General features: G+C 36.5%; 1 protein-coding gene across 2 annotated transcripts in view; it reads left to right on the top strand.

Annotated features, from left to right (window-relative positions):
• The window catches only part of WAPL (WAPL cohesin release factor), a 74,405-nt gene that overhangs the window by 38,929 nt on the left and 10,521 nt on the right, over positions 1–24,955 (top strand). Inside the window, exons 5-11 of one of the 2 annotated variants that reach the window (XM_074830426.1) lie at positions 6,775–6,870; positions 10,045–10,197; positions 10,437–10,573; positions 12,598–12,709; positions 17,964–18,191; positions 23,099–23,210; positions 24,231–24,328. In XM_074830426.1, the coding sequence (XP_074686527.1) occupies positions 6,775–6,870; positions 10,045–10,197; positions 10,437–10,573; positions 12,598–12,709; positions 17,964–18,191; positions 23,099–23,210; positions 24,231–24,328 (936 nt within the window). The remainder of the gene's footprint in view (positions 1–6,774; positions 6,871–10,044; positions 10,198–10,436; positions 10,574–12,597; positions 12,710–17,963; positions 18,192–23,098; positions 23,211–24,230; positions 24,329–24,955) is intronic. The other variant, XM_074830427.1, reaches the window with a different exon arrangement.

Here is a 24,955-nt window from a genome sequence, read left to right as displayed (position 1 = left end):
TCAGAGTGAAAGCAAATTGGTCTGTTCAAGTTCAAAATAATCATTTGATACTGATCAAAATTATTTTCTTCCCACTCCTTCATATTAAACTGTGGCGAAGAAGGGTGTGTTCTGGTAGATGCCAAGCTGAGATCCTTCCACCTGGCAAAACTGCTTCCTCATCTGCCCTCCATATGCAGCTGTTAGGTAGAACTGTGGTAGGAACATTATTGGAGGTGCATTTTGTCTCCTGTGCAGTGTCAAGAAAGATTTTATCTGTTGAGACATAGCTTTGTTCTGAGAAAGGTAGGGATGCAAGCTGCGACATGAAGGTAACAGGCTAAATCCTCATAGAGGCAAGTGGAACAAATGAATAATAAGCATGGAAATCCTTCTCCCCTTGTGTGTACTTACGCTTTTCAGTTGAATAGAAAATGCTTTATGTTTTATATTTTCAGCTCCTACAGGCATTAATTCTTAGTCAAGAAGCAAAGATGCATTAAAACATTTTGAAACCAGATTCTCTCTTGCATCTTCGCATTTCCACGCTGCCCCCACCATGAGTTGCGTAGTTCCCAGTAATTAACTCAGTGTTTTAGTAATTAGGCAACGCAGGATAACTGTGTAGGATAAATGTTACATTCCAAAAGGCCTCAGTCCTGTAGAAAGTTCTAAAATGGGAAAAATGCTCAAAGAGATTAAAATATACCAGTTTAATTTGCCAGTGGGAGCTTAATTTATATGCAGATGAATATGCAAAATTGTCTTCACAGCTCCCATGTACTGTAAGAGCGTGGTTGGTTCACTCGGCTCGGTCTGTGACTTCATGTACTTTAGATAATAGCGCGGTGCAACACAAGCACATCTTGAGAATGAAACAGTTGGTGTTCAGGCCCAGTGTCCCCATTATGTGCATCCAGAAGTTTTTGCTTTGAATTAGCTTTGTTCTGATCTGCTTTAGGGTATGCCCAGTAACAGCTGGCGCGAGGTCAGTGCTCTCTGGAAGAGCATCTTCAAGTTTGGTTTCATTGGAAAGGAATCAGGTAAGCTTACTGAGAGACTTGGTGATGCAAACCACATTGTCATAACTGAGGACATCCTGGAGATTTATTTGAAAAATGTTTTACTGATCCAAATGGAAACGCTTATGGGGGTGTATACACACACATGCGCACCCCAACCATACGACCACTGGAATTTCATTGCTGTTGCAATTTTGTAAGGCTTTCCTGTTAATAGATTGATACACTTTGAGTAGATTAGGATTAACGGCAGGGTGGGGGGGATGTGTGTGCACGTGTGTCTCTGCCTTTGTGTAGCAACAAAGAGGGCAGGAATTTTGTCAAACAGTTTTTACAAGGATGTGTTTGTGCCAGTACAGTTACTTGCAGGCAGATGCAGGTTTTTCTTCTTCTCTTGATTGAAGTAATATGTTTCCAGTATTGTGGTGCTATGTCTAAATTATTGTACCCTGTCCCTTTTAGTTAGACTTAACATAGGTTTCAGGGCAAATTAGTAATTATAACCATACGGTTTCTGCTTCTGAGCTGACCAGTTTTGAGTATGCTCAGTGTAAGTACAGTGTACTCAACAGAACACCATTAACTATTTCTGTTAAAGAATGAATCTCACATTTATCAAAATGTCATGTTTCTTCAAGTTAAATTTCCATGTTTCATTTGTGTGTTTGACCCATTGTCGTGGTCTGCCCTGAAGGCCTCCTTTTGAGCTTTGAGGAAGAAAAAACATTTTGTACTTCAGAAGTCTGATGCAAGAAAAGCTTCAGTGACTTTTTTTTCCTCCTGCTCATTGTGTTGTCTGCTGCTGATGCTCTTGAACCTTGTCTATGAAGTTGTAGTTGTCTAGCTATGTGTGTGTATGTTTTTTATGTACTTCATTAAATGGTATAGCAGCTCACGATTAAGTGGTCCATGGCACCCAGAGGTGATTTATGAGCACTAATCTGCTACTGTGATCCAAATCATGGAGATTCGGTTCAGAACACTGAATAAATTACTTGGTCTTGGTTTGCTTCTGATTTTTAACTGCTGTTGAAAATTTGCTATCTTATCTGGAGTCCAAACTAACGGTGTTATATGCACATGCCTCAGCCTGTGCTGAATTAATATTCCATCTTCCTGTTTTGAAGTGTAACTTTTTTTTTCTTTGCTCTGAATGGATGTTCATTCCTTTCCCTTTTCAAAAGAAACAGTCCATTAGGATTAGTTCAGTGCTGCATAACATACTTATTATCTTTTCCCTGTTCAAAGTGAGACATGCAGGACAGAGTAGTACTCTTAATGATTTACCACAGAGTGGTAAATAATCGTATATTTTGGTTTATTGGGGGTTTTTTGGAACTTGTAGTTTTGATGAGCATCTGACGTAACAGTCTTACAGAATATCCTTCATATATAAATAATGCATCTATCAGGATACCTGTTAAAAATGTTTTGGGGTTTTCTTTTGCCATTGAATTCTACCTGGGAAAGTATTTTTTGCCTGCAAATAGCTGCTGTCTTTCTTGTTTTGCTAGTATTTTCAGTATGACTCATGTCCCTGGCTCTTAATTTTCTGCTATTCTTATATCTGTGAATGGCAGGCAGTGCTGCATCAGTATGTGCAGAGTGCCAGCTCTTGAAAATTTCAGCTTTGAGGCTTTCAGGGTTGGGAGGCTAAGCATGACCCATAGTTTATGCCATTTGGAGATGCTCTTAGAAAATGCACAAGGCTGTCAGTTTTGTAAAATCCCTGGCATTAGTTCTGGCTTTGCATCTCAGTTCACCCCCCAGAACCACATGCGGAGTCCCACAATACAATATGCTTTATGCCCTCACTGGAATATTTGTACTCTTTCAAACATCTATCTGTGTGTAAACATCTGTCAGTTCTATACATATGAAAAAAAGAAACTTCTGCTGTTCAGCAGAAGCTCTTACACCTGATCAATATTGCAGAACTTACTTGCCTTAAGATCACAGAATTCTAAGTTAATCTTGAGAGAAAGAATTCTTAAAGAAAAGTCTGCATTATTTGAATAATTGCAAGGTTGTCTTTAAGAGAAAGTAAATCAGTATCCTAAATGACTGCTACTTAAATATCAGTATTGCTTCTTCAGGGAAGCTTGTTATCACAAGCATTTGAGATGTCTTTAAAAAACCCAACACCAAAACCAAACCAATCAAGCCCTTCACTAGCATTCATTTGATCTTTGATACTTTTTCTGGCTACTGTGTCACAGAACTGAAATCTAAAACAAGACTACATGGTGCTTGCTGATTAATCAATATTGGCACGGTTTCTTTGCAGTTGCTTTGGAAATTCATCTTTGTTTTGTGTTGCAACGGAAAATGTGAAGGTTGCTTTAAGAGGTGGTTGTAAAGGAGAGAGATGTATTTGCCATGTCCGTGTGAGTTGTAAGAGAGGCTCTGAAGTCTCTGCAAAATGTGTTAGAAATGATTAGAAGATATTTCTTGGGAAAGCAGTGTTAGATTTTCACAGGTGTGTTTGGTGGTTGAGCTGTGCAATCAGTGTGAGACAGGATACTGGACCAGATGGTAGGGATGGTAGGGAGCAGTGTCTACTGTCTAATGAAATATTACTGGGAAGGCATGGAATCACAGGCAGAATTACTTTGATCTAAAAGTGGAGAATATTACAAGGGATAGTGGCTAAAACTAACCTTCCATAGGTATTTGAGGTTTTAAATAATTACCATTTTCAGTTACAGTTTAGTTTCTGTTACAAGAGAGCTATTAAATGAAGACATCTTCATTTCTCAAAACCAGCATTTATTGGTGGCATTGCTTGATTTCTTACATAAATATGTCTTTTATATTGCATTGGTAATGCCTAAGCATTGCCTTGTCACAAAATGCTTTGGGATGTCCTAGCTTTTGATTTAGTAAGGGATTAAGGAAAGTCAGGGAAGAAAAGCCCATTTTGACTGTTAAATAAAAAGGATGCCATCTTTGACGCAGGAAGCCTCTGAGCCCTGAGTATTTAGAAGAAATTGTCTTTATCTGTTTGCCCTGTTGAACTCTCCTACGCATCAGCTGTTGCTCTCTGCTGAAGAAAACACACTAATGTTGTGTGGACCTTTTGATTACGCTGGCACAGCTGTTTGTATACTTCATTCTTATTCCATATCGAAGCACTGAACTTGATCTCTGTCATCCATGCTTCCTTGCTGTATGCATGTGAATGCAGCAGAGGTGCTGAATTTTGAAAACCTGCGGCTGCAGACACTGCTGTCACACAGTCAGCAAGGACCTGTCCCAACTGCTGCCTCAGAGTAAGATGAGCTTGAATGCCAGCGTGACTCTGCCCACCCTGTGCCTGTGTTTGGTTTGTCACAGAGCACAAGGCACAAGAAAAAGGAACGCGCAGGTGGGGCACAGGCAGAGGCTTTACGTACTGTGGCAGCGAGTGTGGCGTGCTTTTCCCTTGAACTTCATAAAAATGGGAGTCCTGCAGCAGCAGAGCCTGCCTTGATCTGTGCCTGTGTTGTTTCTGTATCGAGCTAAATCTAGGATTCTGTTGCATGGGTTGCATCTCCCTGCTGGGCACGCTGAGCCTGGCACTGCTGTTGCAGAGACCTGAAAAGCTGCTGTGCAGCATGTAGCTCCCAGACAGGAAATTCAGGAATATGACTATATTAGTATCCTTTAAGCAGGGATACAATACTGTTTGAGACTATAACTGAGATTTGGGACTATTAATAAAGAATATCCGATTTTAATAGGACTTCTGGCAGCTGTAGTGCAGTACATTGCTGTCAGAATTGTAGCAGTTAAGCTTCCCTGCAAGGTTAAGAAGAATTCTGCGTCAGCTGAAACTAATACTGAATGTATGCTGTACTTTCATGCTGGTTACTTGATAGAATTGTGTTATTTCCTTGAATTATCCTGTATACCAGGATGTGGCACCCAGAAACTTATACTCTCTCTTCCCGATCAGTATGCACTGAGATAAATTCTGGACCAGTTGTGAGTAATTCAAGACAAAAAAGTGAGTATTTAGAAAGTACTCAGTGGTTCTTTTCCATTATAAACATCTGTGAAACATTGTATCTTACACGATTAAAAAAACATCTTTGTTACAAAGTTGTCCTTTGTTTGTTCATTGCAAACCCCAAGTCACATACCGGGTAAGAATTTGCTAATCAGAAATGTGTAGGAAAAAAGAAAGTTACCTTTTTAACCATTTTGTCAGCAGTTAACCTTTTTTCAAATAAGGATCTATATGACACCATCTTCCTATTTGTGGACAGAGATGTCCTTTTAACTCTAGCAGCACGAATTTAAAACTGGTTTCTCAGTTTAACTCTTTGAGCTTGGTGAGACTGTCAGGAAGTTGGGTAAGTTAGTGCTTCTGTTACTTGGGAAAGTTAAAAATTGAAATTATCAAAACCCTTATTTTGGTATTCCTATGTGTGGCCATGGTGGCTACATGTGACTGCTGAAGGACTTCGTATACCCATCACCTGAGAATGTATAATTGAAATTTGCTTGGAAAAGAGATAAAACTGTTAAGATGATGGCCATTGTATATTTGTTGCAGAACAGCACATGAGCATGGCTTTAAAAAAATAATTTCAAAATCCAGTTAAGTTTCTTATGACCACACCAAAGCTCACTGTAGGAGGGAAAGAGGCTTTTCTCTTGTCTGGAATCTGAAATGATTTAGTGCTTGACAGGTTTTTTGGGCTCTGAAAACTCATAGCTGAGATTTTCATTCTGCTAATATTCTTTGAAGTTTTGTTAGTCAGGGCTTTATCTTCTTGTGAGGAATGGAAGGATGCGGCACAGTAAAGTTTTAACAGTAATACAGAAACTCTTGACTTAAAAAAAAATCTACTTTCTAGTTTTCGACATGCCAAAACCCTGATAGACTTCATAGAATGGTATTCAATCCATAGCTGGTGCTACTAGGTTTGCTACATGTAGCCCCTTGAGCCAGTATCTGTTTTAAATAGTTGATACATTATATTTTGACAGAAAATTATTTTTCATGTCCAACTTCTTTAAAAAAATATTTTTTCCGCATTTAAAATGCTATATAAGTGTGTGTGAGGAGGTAGGTAGTTATACAGTTCACACAATATATAGCATCTTGGGAAACTGTGAAAATTGTAATGGTATATTAGTCTGGAATATTATTATGCAATTAGATTGGTTAACTCAGATGCTAGAAATATAATTGTACCTTTGCTTCCTCTAAGAATTATACTGTATTTCCCAAAAATTCAAGGACAGTAAATTTTGATGCATTTTGGTTTGCCTTGACACAATTTTGAGCAGGAAGGAGAAAAAGGGCTTCTTAATTTATGAATATGGATTAAAGCATTTTATTTGAGTGTTTTCTATTCCTTCAATCATCAAAGTCTACATCAGCCCTACATTTTGATTCTAAACTGGTCATATTTTCTACTGACATAGTGTTGGCTAACGTTTCTTTTTTGCCCCATAGCTGCCTGTTCTTGTCTGTAGGATGGTTGCAGACTTTTTGTCTTTAAATAAATTTAAAAAATAGAAAACCTGAAAAGTTCTTGAAATATACATCATGTCTTTTGCCATTTGAATGGGTCTGTATGTCTTTAAAAGCATCAGATGCTTCAAAGTCTTTCAGGTTTTCTGATATTTGGAATTGAGAACTTGTGTTGCTGGCAATACAGAAGTGAAAAATGAAGATCACTTTACTTATTTGGCTACATTATTGCTACAGTAATTTTTGAAGTATATAGTGACTACTGGAAGATTTGCTTAAAAAATAACTTTCATTTTTATCTTTTAGTCTCCCACAAAAGCTGTGTATAATGCTAGACACTGGAACCAGCCAGAATCAGAGGCTCTGCCAGCACCACCAGTTTTGAAAACTCCCAGTGTCCCAGTAAGTAGACTGTTTTTTCTCAAGTTTAGTAAATCCCCTTTCAAGATTCACTGATATTTTTTGAAACACAAGTTCTTGTTACCTGGTAATGTCACAGTAATTCAGAATGAAGTCCACTTTGTGATGTGAGCCGTTGGGTATTTGATAGGAAATAAATTGTCAGTGGAAATACTCTAGAATGGGATCTTCCATATCATTTCAATATACAGATACAAAAAAATGCAAACAGACTTCAGTCAAGTTATGTTCCCTTATCTGCGGAAGATAAGCTTTCTAACAATGGACTCCATTTTGTCTTATGTGAGAACCCCTAGGATTAACTAGCTAATACCCATAGAAATCAGTAAGTCGCAGGTCAAAAAGGAGAAACTTAAAAAGAGATATTTCATTTATTTTTACTTCCTAATGGAGTAAAGTACTGTGAATTGCTGACTTGAGTCTTTTAGACACTATGAAAGAAACAAAATTTTGTATATACAGCCAGAAATGCTAATATGAACATATCGGATATGAACATGTCTACAAAAAGTAGACAAGAGGTGAAAACAGTTCTTAAAGTAACTTGTTTGTTCAAAAGTCAGTGTTTTGAGGCTTAAGGTAATTGGTTTTTTAACTCTTTTGAGACCCTGGGAATCCAGGGTCTTGGGCTTAAATACATACATACATACATATATATATATATATAAAGGTTGTTACTGATTATGCCAGGAGAGCATGGTACACTGTCAGCAACTGCATTTTATTTGATGCCTTGCTTACAGTACTTGCCTGAGAATAGAAAATCAGAAAGTAAATATTTTTGCAGTGATAAGTCTTCAGCTTTTGTTGTTGTCACCAGTTTCAGCTTGGTCTGTTTTTTTCAATTCCACCTGTGTGCATTTTGTTCTGATACAAGCTCCTCTTTGATTTGTGGTTGGCTTTGGTTACAGTATTCTGACCAGCCTTCCTTCAGTGTCAACTGCACTGCCTGGAAAATGCAGATGACTCATCTTAAAAATAACCATTACTGCTAGTGTTTGAGGAGAGAGCAGAAATTTCAGTCCTGGGTTTCTCCTAAACCCCTTTCTCAATTTAAATTATGTGCATTTGGACTGAAACTTTTGTTGCTTACTGAATCTTTGTATTGATGCTGATTTTTGTGAAGTATTCTGATAGCTAACTTAAAGGCAGATTTTGTCTGAGTCTTCTCAGACAGACTTTGAATATATCCTCTTCAGGCTCAGAAAATGTCTGGATCATTCATATTCAGACAAGCCATTTTGTCATCTGTCAGACTTCTGCTTTGTAACTGGAACCATCAAAATATTAATTCAAGAATATGGCAGAGATTTGGCTGAACAAACCAGTTAGGGGAATTTGTTTGTATCTGCTCTTCATGTTATGATGCACATCTGAAGTTACTTCAGTCACTTTTTTTAACTTTGATTTACATATGTATGAATAAGATAAATGAACCTTGATCCAAATGTGCAGCGGTAATCCCTGCGCAGATGATCCTGCCTCTAATTTTTGTAGAAATTTGTTACCTGAAGATCTGGATAAATTTATCTTAGATTTATGATGAGAAACCCATAGTATGCAAGCTGCTTATGCCAGCTACTCTTTCTTATGGCCTCTCCAAGCTCCCTTGGAATTTGCTTTGAAGGGGAAGCCATTAACCAAGACTTGGATGAGATACTTCAGTGGTTCTCCCATGTTCACAGACTGATAAGATCAGAGTCCTCCAGTATGTGCTTGAAACCAGCTTTTCAGGGTGGTTTATTAGCATTTTGCCGCTGGTGCCTAAGTGAGCAAATACTGAAGTGCTGCACAGTGATAGAGGCAGCATGTGAAGAATACTCAATATAGCAGGTTGTTTTGGCTTATATTTTGACTGTCACTGTACAATGCACAAGAAGGCTTTCTCTCAAAATATCCCCTGGAGTGAGTAATAGTTAATGCATCCCCTGTGCCTGCATATTAATTCTATATTTTTCAGTCACACTTTAAATAAAATACCATTTTTCTATGTAAGGAAACTAAGTACAAGATGTTACCTAGAGATTGAGGGTGAGTAAATGACCGCTGGCATTGGCACTTGTACATTTAGAGTTTGGCATTTGAAGGCATTTTTCCTGTATGCCTTATTTTCTGTAGTTTGTGTTCACACCTGAATTTGTGCCAAGGAAGTAATCTGATGATAAGCTGATACTTATATTAGCCTCAAACTAATAAAGAGGAGTAGGTTGAAGAGAAACCTGTAATACTTGCCTGAGTTGGCTGGAAACTTGTCAGTAGTTATTTTAGACCTACTGTCAAGTTCTCTACAACTTGTTGTAAGTTCAGAATAGGTTTTGCTGTATTTCATGCTATAATGTGTTGTTCCTAAAATATATTGTTCCACAAATGTGAATAAGGCCAGTGTACAGAGAATACCATGAATTTACAAGAGCATATTCTACTCGTTTGAGGCATGCACAATGCCTCTTACTTCTCTGCGTGGTAATTTTTTTATGGTGCTACAAAGTTTGTGTTGGTAGTCTTCTACCTACAGGCAAAACACAGTTTGGAGTACCAGATTAGAGAGGTCGGTTTTCTGATAGGTACACTCTGAGTACAGTAGTGCAGTAGCCTCCAGTAGTTAGAGATGAGAACAGTAGCCACAGAGTTTTTCAGTTCTGGCTATCTTGAGACAGTGATTGCTCAATCCTGTGCTCATATCCAGACCAGTGTACTTCATGATGGTTCAGAATAACAACCAATTTAGTCAATCCTGGATGCTCCAGTGTGACAGAGTAAGATACTTCTATCAACAAATAATTGTTTTTAAACACTGAACTTGGTTAGTTTACTTAACCTGAAGCTTAACAAACCAGTGTAAAGGACTTTTTTTCCCTTCTTTTTTTTTTTTTTTTTTTTTTTTTTAGTTTCAGAGTTCCACTGGAGCTTTCTTGACTACTTAGAACTGATTTTTGTATTTAAAAGTGCATATAATTTCTGACATCCTAATTTTACTTTTTTTAAGAGTAGGTACATTGTCACACAGCTTAGGTACATCTTGGTAGTGTAAGGCAAGGACTAAGTAGTCCCAAAATGTGAGTTTGACAATTGCACAACTGTACTGTTTCCTGATGTATTTAGTGTATGTTTTCATGCTCAAAACATCTGCCCATTTTAGCACTTTCTTATTAATAGGTAAGGCTATCTTCAAAGGAGGCAATTCATAAAGATGATGGAGTTTTTAAGGCTCCTGCACCACCTCCCAAAGTGATAAAAACTGTGACAATACCTACTCAGCCCTATCAAGAGATAGTAACTGCATTGAAATGTAGGAAAGAAGACAAAGAAGTAAGTATTCTTAACAAATTTTTAAGATAAAGAATTATTGGTAATCCTAAATACTGAAGGAACAGTGTCAAAATGAAATTTGGCTTTCCTGTTAAAGATAATATTTTTATCTAAATAGTTGAATGGCCTTCATTAACTTCTTAATGTTTCCTTGCACTCAAAACTTTAAACTGTACTTGTTAATGTTAAAATCAATCCCAAGAGCAACTTACCTAGGTCAAAATATTTGTCTCTTCCAGTTATACACTGTTGTTCAGCATGTAAAGCACTTCAATGATGTAGTGGAATTTGGTGAAAATCAAGAGTTCACAGATGATATTGAGTACTTGCTAAGTGGATTGAAGAGCAATCAGCCCCTAAACACACGTTGCCTTAGGTAAGATATCTTAATATAAAGCACTGAACTTATATTTGAAAGCGGTATTGAATTAAATAGTCATCAGCAAAGTGACCATGCTTTAAAATGTTGTTGGGTAGTTACCTGGCACTTCTGCTGTAAAGAATAAAATTTAAAAGTAGTTATCAAGATATTATATTGGGAATAATCAAAAGCAGTATGACTAGGAAGATGAAATATAAAATTGTAAAGTAAGACACATCTTCAACACACTTGTTTTCCCTGCTATAAATTAAAAAAATATTTTCTGATAACTTTTCCTGGTTTAGTGCAATCTTATGTGTGATGTTTGTTCTTTTTTTAATGCAAAATTCAATTCTAAAATAAAATGCCTAAGACTGAAAAGTTTGCTAGCTATGTATTTAGAACTAATGTAATACTGAGATACTGTGTAACTCCAGCCGCTTGTTCTTTATCTTCTGTTGAGAAGTAACATAGCTAGCATCCACTGGAAGTATTGTAGCCTCAGTATTAATTGGAAGCTTCCCTAAGTTGTCTTGAACTACTCACTGCACTCTTAATATTCAAGTTACACATAATTGCAAACTTAGTGTCAGAAATGTTAGTCTTGCTTTGAAAAGGTTTATGACTTAATATTGGTGTCTGTTCCCTGGACATAAAAGTAATTAGAATGGTGTTCTGTAACCATGTAATAATTTTTTTTTTTTATACTTGTAAACTTTTCTCTCTGTTTAGCAAAACTAAAATGGTAGAGAAGGACAAACTTGAATCCATAGAGACAGGTGATGAGGACACTTTGCTTGAGCTGTGAATGTGGATGAGAAAAAGCTTTATACAATTTTGAGAGATATTTTAAAAATTTATTCTTCATGTTCCTCCAAAACTAGCAATGGATATTGTTGCTGGAGTATAAACACAAGAAATCTATTGTCCAGTTTATATGTACATTAAGATAAGAATAAATTAATACTATAATGACAGTTTAGGAGTGTTTTTCATATTGAATGCACTTAATTTGCTTGTATGGCAAGCTTCCTAAGAGCTTAAACTGACTTTTTTTACTTTCCAAATTTATATCATGGAATGTAACTTGTATAAACACCATAAAAAATTTTTTCTTTCAGTTAACAAATTAAAAGAAAAGTATTTTTCCAAAGGAAATCATTGTGTAAGGATAGGAATAGACGTAAAAGAATCAGAAACTGATAGGTAAGCTCTAACTGGTGCTGTTGTGATTGGAGTCAGAAAGACCACTTGTTCTTTAAATGCCATACTGTATAAATCTTTTATAATAAGATACTTCAGTAGTCATGGAAGACTTGATTGCAGAATCACTCCCACATTACTCCACATTTAAAAGTAATAGATTTTTAATAGTCTGTATGTTGCGCTGTGCTAGAGATGGCAGACAGCTCGCTAATAAAATTAGGGGAAGATTTCCATTTTTAAAATAGAACCATTATGCTGATCACTGATTAGACTACTATATTTGTCAAATTTTTCCTGAAATCTGTAGCTTTTCTATCAACCATAAATGCAGCAATAAATATTGAAAATGTTTGGGTTTTTGCAAAAGTATTGTCAGGCATAAGTGGGACTCATCAGTCAATTAGGGAACTGTTACATAGCAATGGAAGCTCACATTTATAATTTCTGATAATGCCTTGATCAATAATAAGCTCTCCTGTGCCTCTAAATCAGAGCTTCATGCTTAATCTGTGAACATTTTACTTTCAATTTAACTATTTTAAAATATTTCAACTTTTGTTTGAAAGAAGCCATTTCAAGGCACCCTTTCAAACCTATTTATAGCCAACCTTGAAATAAAGCAGATGTAGTTTGGTGCTGGTAAGCAACTGTTGAATAAAATGCTGCTCTGTTCAATTACAAACTTGCCTTATGATGTTTCTTCTAAAATTTGTATGACAGAGTTTGTCAGGGTCTGAGGTACATGGTCAGTCACGTTTTGTAGACTTGCTTATCTGCCATTCTTGTAAATTTGTTCGTTTTAGTTGTTCTAATTCAGAATTAATTTTCCCTAGTGTAATCAGCTTGGCGACAAAGTGCGCCATGCCCAGCTTCCGAATGCATCTGAGAGCCCATGGGATGGTAGCCATGGTTTTCAAAACACTGGATGATTCCCAACACCATCAGGTATGGATACACTCTGTATTTCATTAAAGTGTGATGATACCTGTCTACTTGGTATGAACTTTGTCTATACGTAATTCAAGGTGAAGTATCCAGTATAGTGTGTGTATGGGATCAGTGGCTTCATTTTAGAAATATGTAACGAAATGAAAAATAAGAGCACCTGTGTTCCAGTGACAAATTCCCCTTCTACTGTTTATGTGCTTCTGGGCTTGGAAGTTCTTTTAAAAAATCATTTAAGCTTTTTAAAAAAAACTGACTGTGCTTTGGATTGCTATTTTATATCTTCCCTTAAGCTTTTTTTAATAGTTTTTGTTGTTTTTATAATTTCCTTCAAATAAAATACACTTGAAAGGAATCTTTTCTCCTTATAGTTAAAGATGGCTCTAGGTGCTCATCTCTGGACTTGCTTGTATGTGAATTTCCACCTTTTCTGTAGCTGTTGTGGGGCATTTTTTGTATCCTATGCTTGTCTCCTTGAGCAGTGCTGTAATTGCAGTTGTAGGATGCCTTGAATATGTGCAGTGGTCTATGATAAATCTAGGAAAGGTAAATTTTAACTACTTATGATAACATGACCCAAGAGTTAAAAACTGAAGCAGTTTGGGTTTTCCTTCTTATCAGCTTTACAAGTTCAATTCTGCTGTATTAGAAAACACTTCTTGTGGGTGATACTAGTTTTCCAGTGGTTGGAAACCGTGCCTCTGTGGGGCATCCCTTGAGGTATTGTTACAAAAGCTGAACATAGGAAATGTTACTTGAACTGGGTAGTAGATATGTATATCCAGTCAGGTTTATTACTTTTATTTAATAGCTCTGGAAGAATGACATGCAATGCAGAAGGAAACTTTACACCCACAGAAATAGACATTTAAGAGATTGTGTTTGACATCTTACTGTGGGTGGGGGAAAAAGCTGTAGAGCTTTAAGTAGCTAATTTAGAATAATAGCTTATTTTCCACCTCCCTCAAAAATTAGCAATGGCTAACTGTAAAACATAAAAACCAGGTTCAACGCATTCATTATTTTGTGAGCTGTCAAAATAGTGCCAAGTGATACTAGAAATAAATAAAGCATAGTCACGCTATTTAGGACAGTTGCCACCACTGAGTTGCAGGAGATCTGTAGAGGACAGCTTCAGTTCCTTGGAAAATGTACAAGCTTGCTCGGTGTATTTTTGTCTGTCTTTTAACAGTTACCATTATTCCTTCATTTTCAAAAGAACTAGCACATACAGTTCAAAAGGAAATTGCATGCTATTATTAGTCTGCAGTAACAAAAAGCATTGATTATATTCACTATTTCCAATATATTTGATGAAGCGCTCCCTTTTGTCAGGAAAAAAATAATTGGTAGTTAATGTTTTAACATAGTTACAGTTCATTTTTGGTACAGGTTATACAGTGTTATAAAATTACTGATTTATCAAAGTACTATTAATAAATGCTAAAATATATGCTCTAACTACTGAGAGTATATGCTTCAACAATGACCTTCTCTGTAAAACCTTGCTGTCTTTATATACTACCCTTTCATTCACTAATTATTTCACTAAAATTTTAACTTGATCAAAAGGAATAGAGATTTCTCCGCTAAATCTCAGTGCAGAGTAACTCAATAATAAATTACACTAGCCTTTGCTTGCATGGCTTAAATCCATTTAAGATTAATAAGGATTGGGGGAAGAAAAAACCACAATTATTTTGTTAATATTTTCTTTAATGTATTTTGGAGATGGGAAACTGCCACAATGACGTTGCTAATGGAAACAAATATGAGTGCATACTGCATTCATTGTACTGATTCAATGGATTAGACTGAGAAAGTAAGGGACTTTTGCATTTCCATAAGAATATACAATAGAAGTTGCAGAGGTGGTTTTTTTAACCATCAAGGAAAACAAAATAACCAGTTATCTTACTGAGCTATGCCCCAAAATATTTACATGGAAATTACTTGTTCTGCTGAACTTTTCTGGTAGATTTGTCTTTAAGCTACAGTTTTGGTTTTTAACTGACTACTTCTCTTCAGCTATGTTCTAAAGTTTTTGGAGTATAATTAATTTTTAAAATAAAAACTATATTTTCATTATAGCTGTCACTAGTTAGGCAGAGAAGTGTGGTTTTGTAATGTCTTCAGCATGTGAATAATTAAAAAAAAAGTGCATTAAATGTAGTGCTGAACCCTAGAAAATAACCATCTGTTCCCACAAGCTGGAGTATAAATAGAACAAGCAAGGGAAGACAAGGATGAGAGTGGGTGTAAATGGTCTGCCATTTCTGGAGTGTATGTTCAACTAGGATGTTTTCCTGAATTCTGTAGCAACTCCATAGTTAGATATGCCGTAAAATTTCTGTCTAGAGCAAATTCTATTTATTTTACTTTTTTCTTCTCTCCACATTTGTTTGGAAGCAGAACGTGTTTTAAGCATCTTGAATAGAACAGGGTGGGGGAAAAAAGCCCACCCAAAAAAAACCCAGCTTCACTATGGCAATCCATAAGGGTGGAATTTTGAGGGTTTGATTGGTTTCTTTGGTTGTTTTGTTTGGTTTTTTAGGATATTGATCAAAAATGAGTTGTACTGACAATTTTCCCCTCATTCTCACCTCAGAATTCTGTGTACAGTAGGGCATGAGTAGCTTTCAGACAACATGGTTAACTGTTTTTGACACTTAGAGAAGATCAGAGCAAAATGTAGAGTTGTTATATTCAAGATTAAACCAACTTGCCTATAGGGACTAAGATAAGAAAAATGACTTTTAGAAAACCCATATTACTGGCATGTAGGTGAAGCAGGTTTGTTCCACGTTACAAGCACCATTCACATTTGAGGTCCTTACTTTTGCGACATCACTGTTTCCCTGCTGCACGTTGGCATTTGGAGGCTCAATGCCCTGGTTGCCTTCTGTATATATACTGTTGCAGGAATCTAGTTCTTGTTACACATGTAACTACCCTCTTCCTTTTTGCTTTTCTGGCAGTCTTCCTGCAGCCTGAAACCTTCTGTATAATGTCTTAGTCCCTTGCTTGGGTCCCTTCTGAGCACATTTAAGTGTCTTAAAACCTGGTTGGAAGGTCTGAAGGGAAGTGTTGACAGAGCCCATGTGGAGGAAGATCCATTACAGGCAAGGGCTTGGTACAGAAGCTTACAAAAAGAGTGCAATTGCCCTTATCAGACTTTGGAATAACTGTAAAGCATTTCTGAGTAGTGATCTAAGAACAATCTCTGACTTTCTGAAATGTCTAAATACTGGCAGCTCAGATTATAAATTCTGCAGTTTCCCTCTAACTGCTGCATAGTTTCTAGTCGATAGAAACTCCTTTGGAGGCTTAAGCATATTTTTACCAGGAAGCTCACCTAGATAATGATGATCACTAGAAAATAGTTCTTCATAGATGTTGCTTTATTAGATCCCATACTGGCTGAACAATGGTTAGCAGAGTAAGCTTTTGTCTCTCTGGAATGCATATGCTCTTATGTCCTGTTTTAATAACTGTCTTTCTGAATGAACAGAGTCTTCTTCCAGGAACCTGAAATTTCTTACAGTTTAAACCAGTTGCAGGTGAATCCAGAGTAAACAATTTCTATAACTAAAATGATAAAATTGCAAGGTTTATTGGAGAAAGGTAATAGAAATTAAGGGAGAACAATGTATACCCTGTCTATGTAGGCAAGCAGCATAGATTGCTTTCTGCCTTACATCTGACAAGGCTGGAATAGCAATATTCACAGATAAGATTTTTTTTGTTTGTGTTTTTTTTTTTTTTTTTAAACAATCAAGGTTATATTCATGAAAGGAGATGTAGATTTGGAAATTCCTGCTTCCTTCCTTCAGTCTTCCAAGTACATCTTTGGTAGTTAGTCAGATTGAAGTCTTCATTCACCTCAAGGTTTCCTTGACTCAGACAGGATGGAGTTTTAACACAGCTTTTGGTAGACTGTCAGCTGCCTAATCCTGTTTTGGAAATGCTGATACTGCTTAGTATGACCAGGTATGATTATTACTTGCTTCTAAAATAAACAGAAGCAGCTAACGATTGCTTTGGTGGCTGGCTGAACTGTCAACAAGATGTTAATCTGCTATAACACAGAAATTCTGCTCTTTCCTGTTGAGCTGTACAACATTCATATCACAGAATTAGTTTGTCTCCATTTTTAATCTATGTGGCACACTGACTCTTGAGGGTTGAACTCAGTAAAACACACATACCCACCACCCCCAGCTCCAGGTGTCATCAGAGGTTTCTGAAAGTATTGTGCCTAGCACAACTTCATTCTCCATTGACATTTCTCCTCTTCGCCATAACTTGGAGCTCACTGGATAGATGAGTCTCTTGGTACAAGTGTTGTACTTACCGGCACTAGGGACAGATAGCTTTGCTCTGATCTCTTCACTGGCATTTGTCCCTTCCTGACAGACACCTTCTGCCTTTGCTTTTCTGGATCCTCATGAAGATGAAATTAAATTCCTCTTGGAGAAGGATTAAGTATTCTTTAGTCAGTAAGAGGTTCTGGCACACCAGTTCTGTTTAAGATAGGGATGGTCAAGATAACATGCACTTGTTGAGGACTAATGGGGATGTGGCAAGGAGGAAGCTGATTTGTACCCTGGCTATTTCCAAAAAGCAGAATTCCCCTGGAAATTAAATGTGTTTATGCTGGAAAGGTTTGGGTAAACTATTGACTGACAGACTTGCTTGGCAGAATCAGAATGTATGCCACCAGGCTCTCTCTTCTTCTTTTTTTTTTTTTTTTTTTTTTTTCCTTTCCTCCCTCCTCACCCCTCCTCCCCCTTCCATGCAAACACTGTCCCCATGATCTCTATTTTCTGGTGCTGTCACCAGCTTGTCCCACCGAACCAGAATGTTCACCTAGCTTGCCATGTACCCTCTGCTTTTTCACTTTGTTCCCCTGCCATCTGTCTCTTCTATAATTCTGTGTTACTGGAGTTACCTTTCCTTATTCTGTCTGCAGCACTGAGTCCCTTAAAAGTAAAAAGTAAAAAACCTTGCTTTTCTACTGGGGTTTTGTAAATATATTAAGTGGTTTATATCTCAGTTGAATTGGTTAGGAGAATACAGTAGGAACTTCTAGAAGGAATTTGTGTGCAACAGTGAGTACTCGTGCAAGTGCTAGCAAAGATTGGGACTTGTCAGACTTTTTATTTTGAAAATCTTCAGCTTGTTTAATAAAAATGGTAAAAGGTCTGCCTAATGTGATTACTAAAAACTTTTTTTTTTCTTGTCCCAACCCAAGAATTTGTCCCTTTGTACAGCAGCTCTAATGTACATCCTGAGTAGAGATCGTTTGAACATGGATTTAGATAGAGCTAGTCTAGATCTGATGATTCGGCTTTTGGAATTGGAACAAGATGCTTCTTCTGCCAAGCTGCTGAATGAAAAAGACATGAATAAAATTAAGGAAAAAATTCGGAGACTGTGTGAAACTGTTCACAACAAACATCTTGATCTCGAAAACATCACGGTGGGTATCATGCTTTTATTTGAAAGCCTTGGCAGTAGTAGAATGCTTAATAAAATGGAACTTGTAAGCATCATCCTTAATCTCATATCTCCCAGCTAAGAAGTCATGACATTTTGTCTTCCTTCTCTGTATATATGACTGCAGTGCAAGTATTTCCTTTGTTAAATTTGAAACTTCCTTTCTAAAAGACTGTTAGTATGATAAAGTTATGATGTTCTTCAGCTGTCTCGTTCACCATTTGCTCCTGCTAAGGGTAGCTAGTTAAAGGTAGCAATTAAAAGCTAGTAACATTTTAAATAACCATGTGTTTAAAGACCACATTTAGATTATTTGGCTCTGTTTCTTTGCCTAAATTTTATATATACATTCACAAACAATAGGGGTTCTTGCATGGGAATAAGAGTATTGTGTGTTAAATAGAAAATGTGGTGCAGGTTCTGCCATTTAAAAAAATTAAAATCTGTCCTACAGAAACTGATTTCTCTCTGCCCAAAGTGTGGTGATAGATCGGCTGATTACTATAAACGTGGATGATTTTTTTTTTCCTTCCTTTCTCAAACACACTTGTTTTTTATGAATGTATCTTCATGTGCAACAGAGCGAACTGTTTTTGTTTAAAAATAAATTTGGCCATGGTTTGATGCTAGCATCAGGCTAGCTTGAAAAATAAATGGTAAGTTGCAAGTCTTTTTAAGAGTGTATTTAAAGAATTAATGACAGATTGAGTAGATGAGTGGTCATAGATGGCAAAAATTACTAATGTGTTTTTGCTTTCACCATATTTCAATATAACAGATGTTAGTATGATCTCAGTTTTTTAACATCTTGTAATACATTCTTTTAATGTTTTAAAGATTCTTACTAGGTTTTTGCCATTTTTCATGTAGTACTTATATCCAACAGGAGAAGTTTCTGATTTATTGTTTATGAAGTGAGTTTTTTAGAGCTTTATCTCTGCAAGTAATGTTTCAACTCCTGCCAGTAATCTGCAATTAAGATTGTATTCCATTTAGGTTAGATTAAAAGGTTATATGCCTTGTTTAGCTGGCATTTTCTTTTGTAGTTTTGGGGACTTTTTTGTTGATTTAGGAAAGGTTTGGTTTGGGTTTTTTACCAGAATTATAGCTATGGAACAGAGCTCTAAATTGGTGTGAAAAGTCAGTATTATGTAGCAGTAGAAAGAGATGAATTTTGAGGGAGGAAGATAATATTGATGAAATAATTCTTAATCTTCGTAATCAGTTTGTGGTGACAAAGGACAATTATTTCTGTTTGGTGTGGGCTTGTTTCCTACGAATTTATGAAACGTGCATGTAGAGGACTTGTTAATTCTTTGGCCTTTGAAATCTGCAAAGAATGAATTTGAGATTATTTTCTCTGCTTTCAGCGTACTCTAAATTCACGATTCAATCTGTGTTGATATCTTCAGATTGTGGTTTGTTCTCTAGGTGGTGATCAGCTAGGAATTGGTATAATCAGTGTCTTATTTCAGTGCTGTTTTGGCACCAAAGGCAGCTCACGTAGCTCAGTCTGTCAGTGCCAGGATATCTTTTGCGCTATAAAATGTAAGAGAGCTCCCTTTATTAAGCATGGAACAGCTGGTACAGGTTCCTCATTGCTAAAGCATCCAGCCACATAGACCACTGTTCTCCTGTTGAGCTTTCTTCATATTCATAATCTGAGCTAGCCTAATGGTTTTTTATGAATTGTAATTCTGTTCTTGTGTTTTCTTAGGCATGGGTTTTAAAGGGACAGGATATATTAAAAGGGACTCTATCTTGCAAGGAAGTTGACCATGAGTAAAGAATATTATCATCACAGGCCATCAGTTTCAACTGTGGTTGTTTTTCTTTTTCCTGAGGCATCTCTATTTCTTAAAATTATGCCAAGCTGTTGTTGTAAATGTGTTGAATGCTGTAGTACCTCACAGATGGAAACTGGTTCCTGCCCACCTGCACCATCTAGAAGCAGAGACTATATAGTGTTTAGAGAATATATGCAAGCCAAATGAGATGGTTAGTTTCTCTTCCAGTTTATGACAGTAGTAGTGGTAAGTTGAGACAGTAATGAACTTCATATGTAGAAGGTAAAGTTGCTTTCACATAGATCTCTGTCATGAAATATAATAAGTAATTGCTGTTTTATACCAGATGACAGGCAGAAAATGCTAACAAAAACACAAATTCTCTGGGGGTAAAGAGGAGATCTGTGCTTTTTCAGACTCAGACATATCCACTGAGAAACAGAAGGATTGCAGCAGATGTTTTGATAACTCCAGTTTATGCCTAAGCAGTTACACCCTCATTTATTTTGCATCTTGCACAGATCAAACGAAGATACCAATACTGCCTGTCTCTTTGCACAGACGATGTTTGTGTGACTATCTAGAAGTTAGATTGGCCTAATTTTTGAGTACTCAAACAGTTATTCAAAGGGTTCCATTTCTAGACTGCTATGAACATTAACAATGTAAACCCAGAAACTGAAAAGGGGTTCTCTGTGGTTGAATTTGTTCCAGGATTGTTACTGGTTTAGAAGAAGATAAAACCTGAAGAACTTAGCCTTCCTGTTAGCAAATGGCACTTGCCTGTCAGTCAGCATAGCTGACTTTAGCTGGTGTGTGCAGCTAGCTCCTCTTGGATCATAGTGAAAACCTTCAGAAGTTATTTCTCTTTTCAGTTGGTGAAAGAGGTTATTCTGTTTTTCACTATCAGCATAAGGCTGAAAACTTAAGGAAACCATGTTTTAAACATCAGGTGTTAAAATTTTATAATAATTGGCATAAAAATCGAATCGAATGGGTTACTTTCCTCAAACACAAAAGGGTTACAAGGTTTTGATTCATTTTATTTAAAAAAAATAAATTGAAAATTATGTTCTTATGCCCAGTAGTATAAAATAGCAAATTATATTCTCCTGTAGTTTTTTGAAGTCATATTGCCCTTTGGTGGAAGACTAAGCACCCTATTTTAAATACTGTGTGGCCTTTGAGCTTTCAAAGTATTTAGGAAGTTAATTAACTCTTTTGTAGCTGTTGAGATCTCTGAGAAGAGTTTTTAATCAGCTTCCATCAATCTGGTTTAGGTTATATACATGATTTCAGATATCCATGTTAGAATATTTTCAAGCTCCATCTATAAAAGTGAAAGGAATAATCTGAAGAGGATGGAAAAGCTTCAGAGAGCTAGAGATCTGTCAAACTGCTGTCTTCAGGTTCTCTCTTCTCCTCCCTCAAAACACTTTCTCATTCGGTTGGCTTCAGAAGGGAAGTTCTCCATCCATTGCTTAAAATATCCTCATCTCCTTTAGCATTATGTTTTTAACTGACAGCTTTTAAAAGTGTGAGGGTTTGGATCTTGTATCTTCCAGTGATGAGATGAACACTCTGTAACCAAGTGTGTTTAGTTTCCCTCTTGTGGGAAGACTCAATGAGTGGCTGGTGGCAGTTAAAGGTAGTTACCATTTCCTGGGTGGTGAAACAGTTGCAGGAGTAATTGCAGCTTTGTCTTTGTTTCCTGAGCGATGGGGAATTGAGATGCTGCTGACTCAGGGAGGAATGACCTGTTGTAGATATGCTGCTGCTTGTGTTCTGTTGTCCCCCACAACACTTTCATGACCCAAGGACACTTCCATTTACATTGGAGAGATGCTGTTACCAACTATATGTTCATCAGTGACGGTGTGCTGCGGAGCTCGCTCCTCAAAAACGGAAATAACTAACTTTGGATGGTAACTCTTTATCAGGACTGATCTTCAACTCCCCTTTCCTTTTTGGAAATCAGTATTTTGAAAGCAGGGAAAACAAGCTGAAGGTATTGGGGGGGCTCATATGGTTTATAACTTGGTTTTCCAAGACAGTGGGGTGTTTGCTCCAGCCTGGTGAGTACTGTTATTCCCAGGAGGTGCTGAGGTTTGACCTGGTATCCTGGAACATGCTGCACAGCTCAGAATAAGCACAGCCTTTCTTTAAGTGTTATATATCAAATGTGTCAGGGAGGAAAGATAACTTGAACGTGATTAAATTCAGTTGGCTTTAATGAGATCTTGTGGCTTCTTCTCTGACTTTTCATTGTTGTGTTTATGTACCATATATGAAATTTTCAAGTTTATAGTAGTCCAGACTTGCCTGTCTGTTTTCCAGGTGTTACAGAAGTCTATACTGGTCACTTTTGTGTAGGTGTAAATTAATACCTATGTATATGTTTTATTATTAATATCTGCCTTTTATTAGAGGCCGTTGGGAAAAAAGTTATAGTCGTGACTTCATAAACAGTGTTAGTTTTGGTTAAAAACGTAGCAGGGGATTAACTAAGACAATCGTCTAAAAACCTCTTCAACTTCCATTTGCAGGGAGTAAACTTATCTTTGCTGCTGTTGAATTTTGACATGTATTCGTCTTTTTTTTAATTCAGTAAATAGGATTTTCTACAGTGTTTTGGTTTAATTGCTATTTTCTATGAGTTTAAATTTAAAACCACAAAATACCTACGTTAGAGTCAAAAGTATTCTACAAGCAGCAGAGCCGGTGTGCCTGGGAGACAGAGAAGCAGTGTTCACTGGGGCTTTTCTTGGATTTTTTCCTGCCTGGCTGATTTGTCCATTTCCTTCCTCCACTTGTTTCTTTTGATAACAAGAGAAACAGATTAAAGGAGGCTGCTTAGGTTTTCTAAGCTATTAATAAAATCAAGAAAAAGTTGAAAATGCAAAGTGCCTTGTTATCAATACCAAGTAATTTTTTTAAGATACATGTGTTGTTCAATCCGTTCTTGCTCCCTCTGGTGGTCCTTCTACTTGGAACCTGTAACTTTGTTTTTATGGTTTTTATATGACATGCATTTGTATGATTTGATATATTGGCTACAGCTGCATATGATAATTTCACTAATTCTGGAACCTAACTCTTTCAGACCGGGCATTTGGCAATGGAGACGTTACTGTCTCTCACCTCAAAACGAGCTGGGGACTGGTTTAAAGAAGAACTGCGACTTCTAGGTGGTCTTGATCATATTGTAGATAAAGGTATATTGGAGATGCTGCTTCAACAGTGTGAAAAATCAGTGAATCTTACTAAGATATTCGCTTTTCTTAATGTTCATTTTGTGTGGTTAAAAATAGAAACGTGTATTTTTCTGAGCAATGTTAATAAAGCACACAATTCGCTATCGAGTCACTGGGAAATATTAGTGACTTTAATCTGTTGCATGTGAGATTGAAAGCAGTTTTAAGGTTAAACAGAATGCGTATAATGTTGCATATAATGTGTGAGATTTAAAAATGGCTTAAGCTTAGAATACAGATTACTGTGTTGTATATCTCTGTACAGCATACTTATTCTAGAGTAAAATCTCCTTTACAGTCTCCTAGAATTATTTTCAGGTCTGATATTTTTTTAACTAAATACCTCAGAGGAAGAAGAAATGGTGGTGGTTTTATTTCCTTATTTTTTAAAAGATATGTCTTGGTTAGTTTGTTTGGGTTGGTGTTTTGGTTTTTTTTTTTGGGGGTTTTTTTTTTTTGGATCAGCATCTCACAGATGGGAGAAGGGATATTTTAGAAATGAATTCTTGAGCTGAATAAAGCTTGGTCTTAAGTAAGCAGAGTGGTGGACAAAGGAGAGATTGAAGAAATGAAAGTGTTCAACATGCACACGGTTTCAGATGTATAAAGTGTGGGAGAGTGTGTGTGCTGTATCTTCTTTTTTTCTCCTACAAAACAGTACATTACAGTTAAGGAACATAGTCATGTGCTGTACAATCTCTTCGTTGTCAGTAGAAAATAAAATATACAGATAGGTAATTTGTAGCAACAGTCACAACCTTGTAAAGCCAAAATTTTAAGCGTTTGTTTTTTTTTAATTTATTTGGAGAAATGAAAGATTTTGGAATGCTGATGATGTATTTGTGATTGTTTCCTAGTATTAGAGTTTTGTAAAGTGTAAAACAAGATTGATGGCAACTCTCTGGGTAGCTAGTTAGTTTGTACACTTGGCTTTTTGAAGACCTTACTGATAGTAGAAAACAACTTCTCTTTGTTGTTTAGTTAAAGAATGTGTGGATCATCTAAGCAGTGATGAAAATGAAGAGAAACTGGTTGCTTCATTATGGGGTGCAGAAAGATGTTTACGGGTCTTAGAAAGTGTGAGTATGAGCAGATGCATTGCATTTCTGAAAACCACTTTTTCTCAACCAGACCTTTTAAATGTTACATTCTTTCAATATGTAGTTACATAATAACACTATAATGTTGATTTATTTTTTTAATGGAACACATTAATTTTCTAATGTTTATCAGTGTTCCTGAAATGTTTGTTCGAAAATTTCTTTTACCATTCTGTATGTTTGTCCAGTGTTGCAAGTTTATTTTTGCTAAGAAAAAGTGAATGTAACATGCTTTTTCTTAAGTTCATACAAAAAGCTGCTGTTTATGGATGTAGTTTTCGAGGCATGAGTTTGACTCTCTAGCGTGTGTCTAGTAATAACAGATCATTATAGAAGCAATATTTTCTTAGAAGCAATAAATCGGTATATTTTAAGAATTGCTACTTTCAGTCATCAGCTGGTTAACCGCTGAGAGAGAAAACTGCCCTGAAAGTCAGACTAGTCCTGTCATCAGTTGAGCATGTATATTGAGATGGTAAATAATTTTGGATGAGAACTTTGAATGGAAATAAAACACATGGTACTTCTGTAGAGCTTAACTGACAGGAATTCTGAGGATATGCTTCTTTACAATGCCTTGTTTTGCTGACTTTCGTATTTGTTACT

The sequence above is a fragment of the Strix aluco genome, chromosome 7, assembly GCF_031877795.1.
Source record: "Strix aluco isolate bStrAlu1 chromosome 7, bStrAlu1.hap1, whole genome shotgun sequence".
NCBI classification, from domain to species: domain Eukaryota; kingdom Metazoa; phylum Chordata; class Aves; order Strigiformes; family Strigidae; genus Strix; species Strix aluco.
This window is presented reverse-complemented; position numbering and strand designations above follow the sequence as displayed.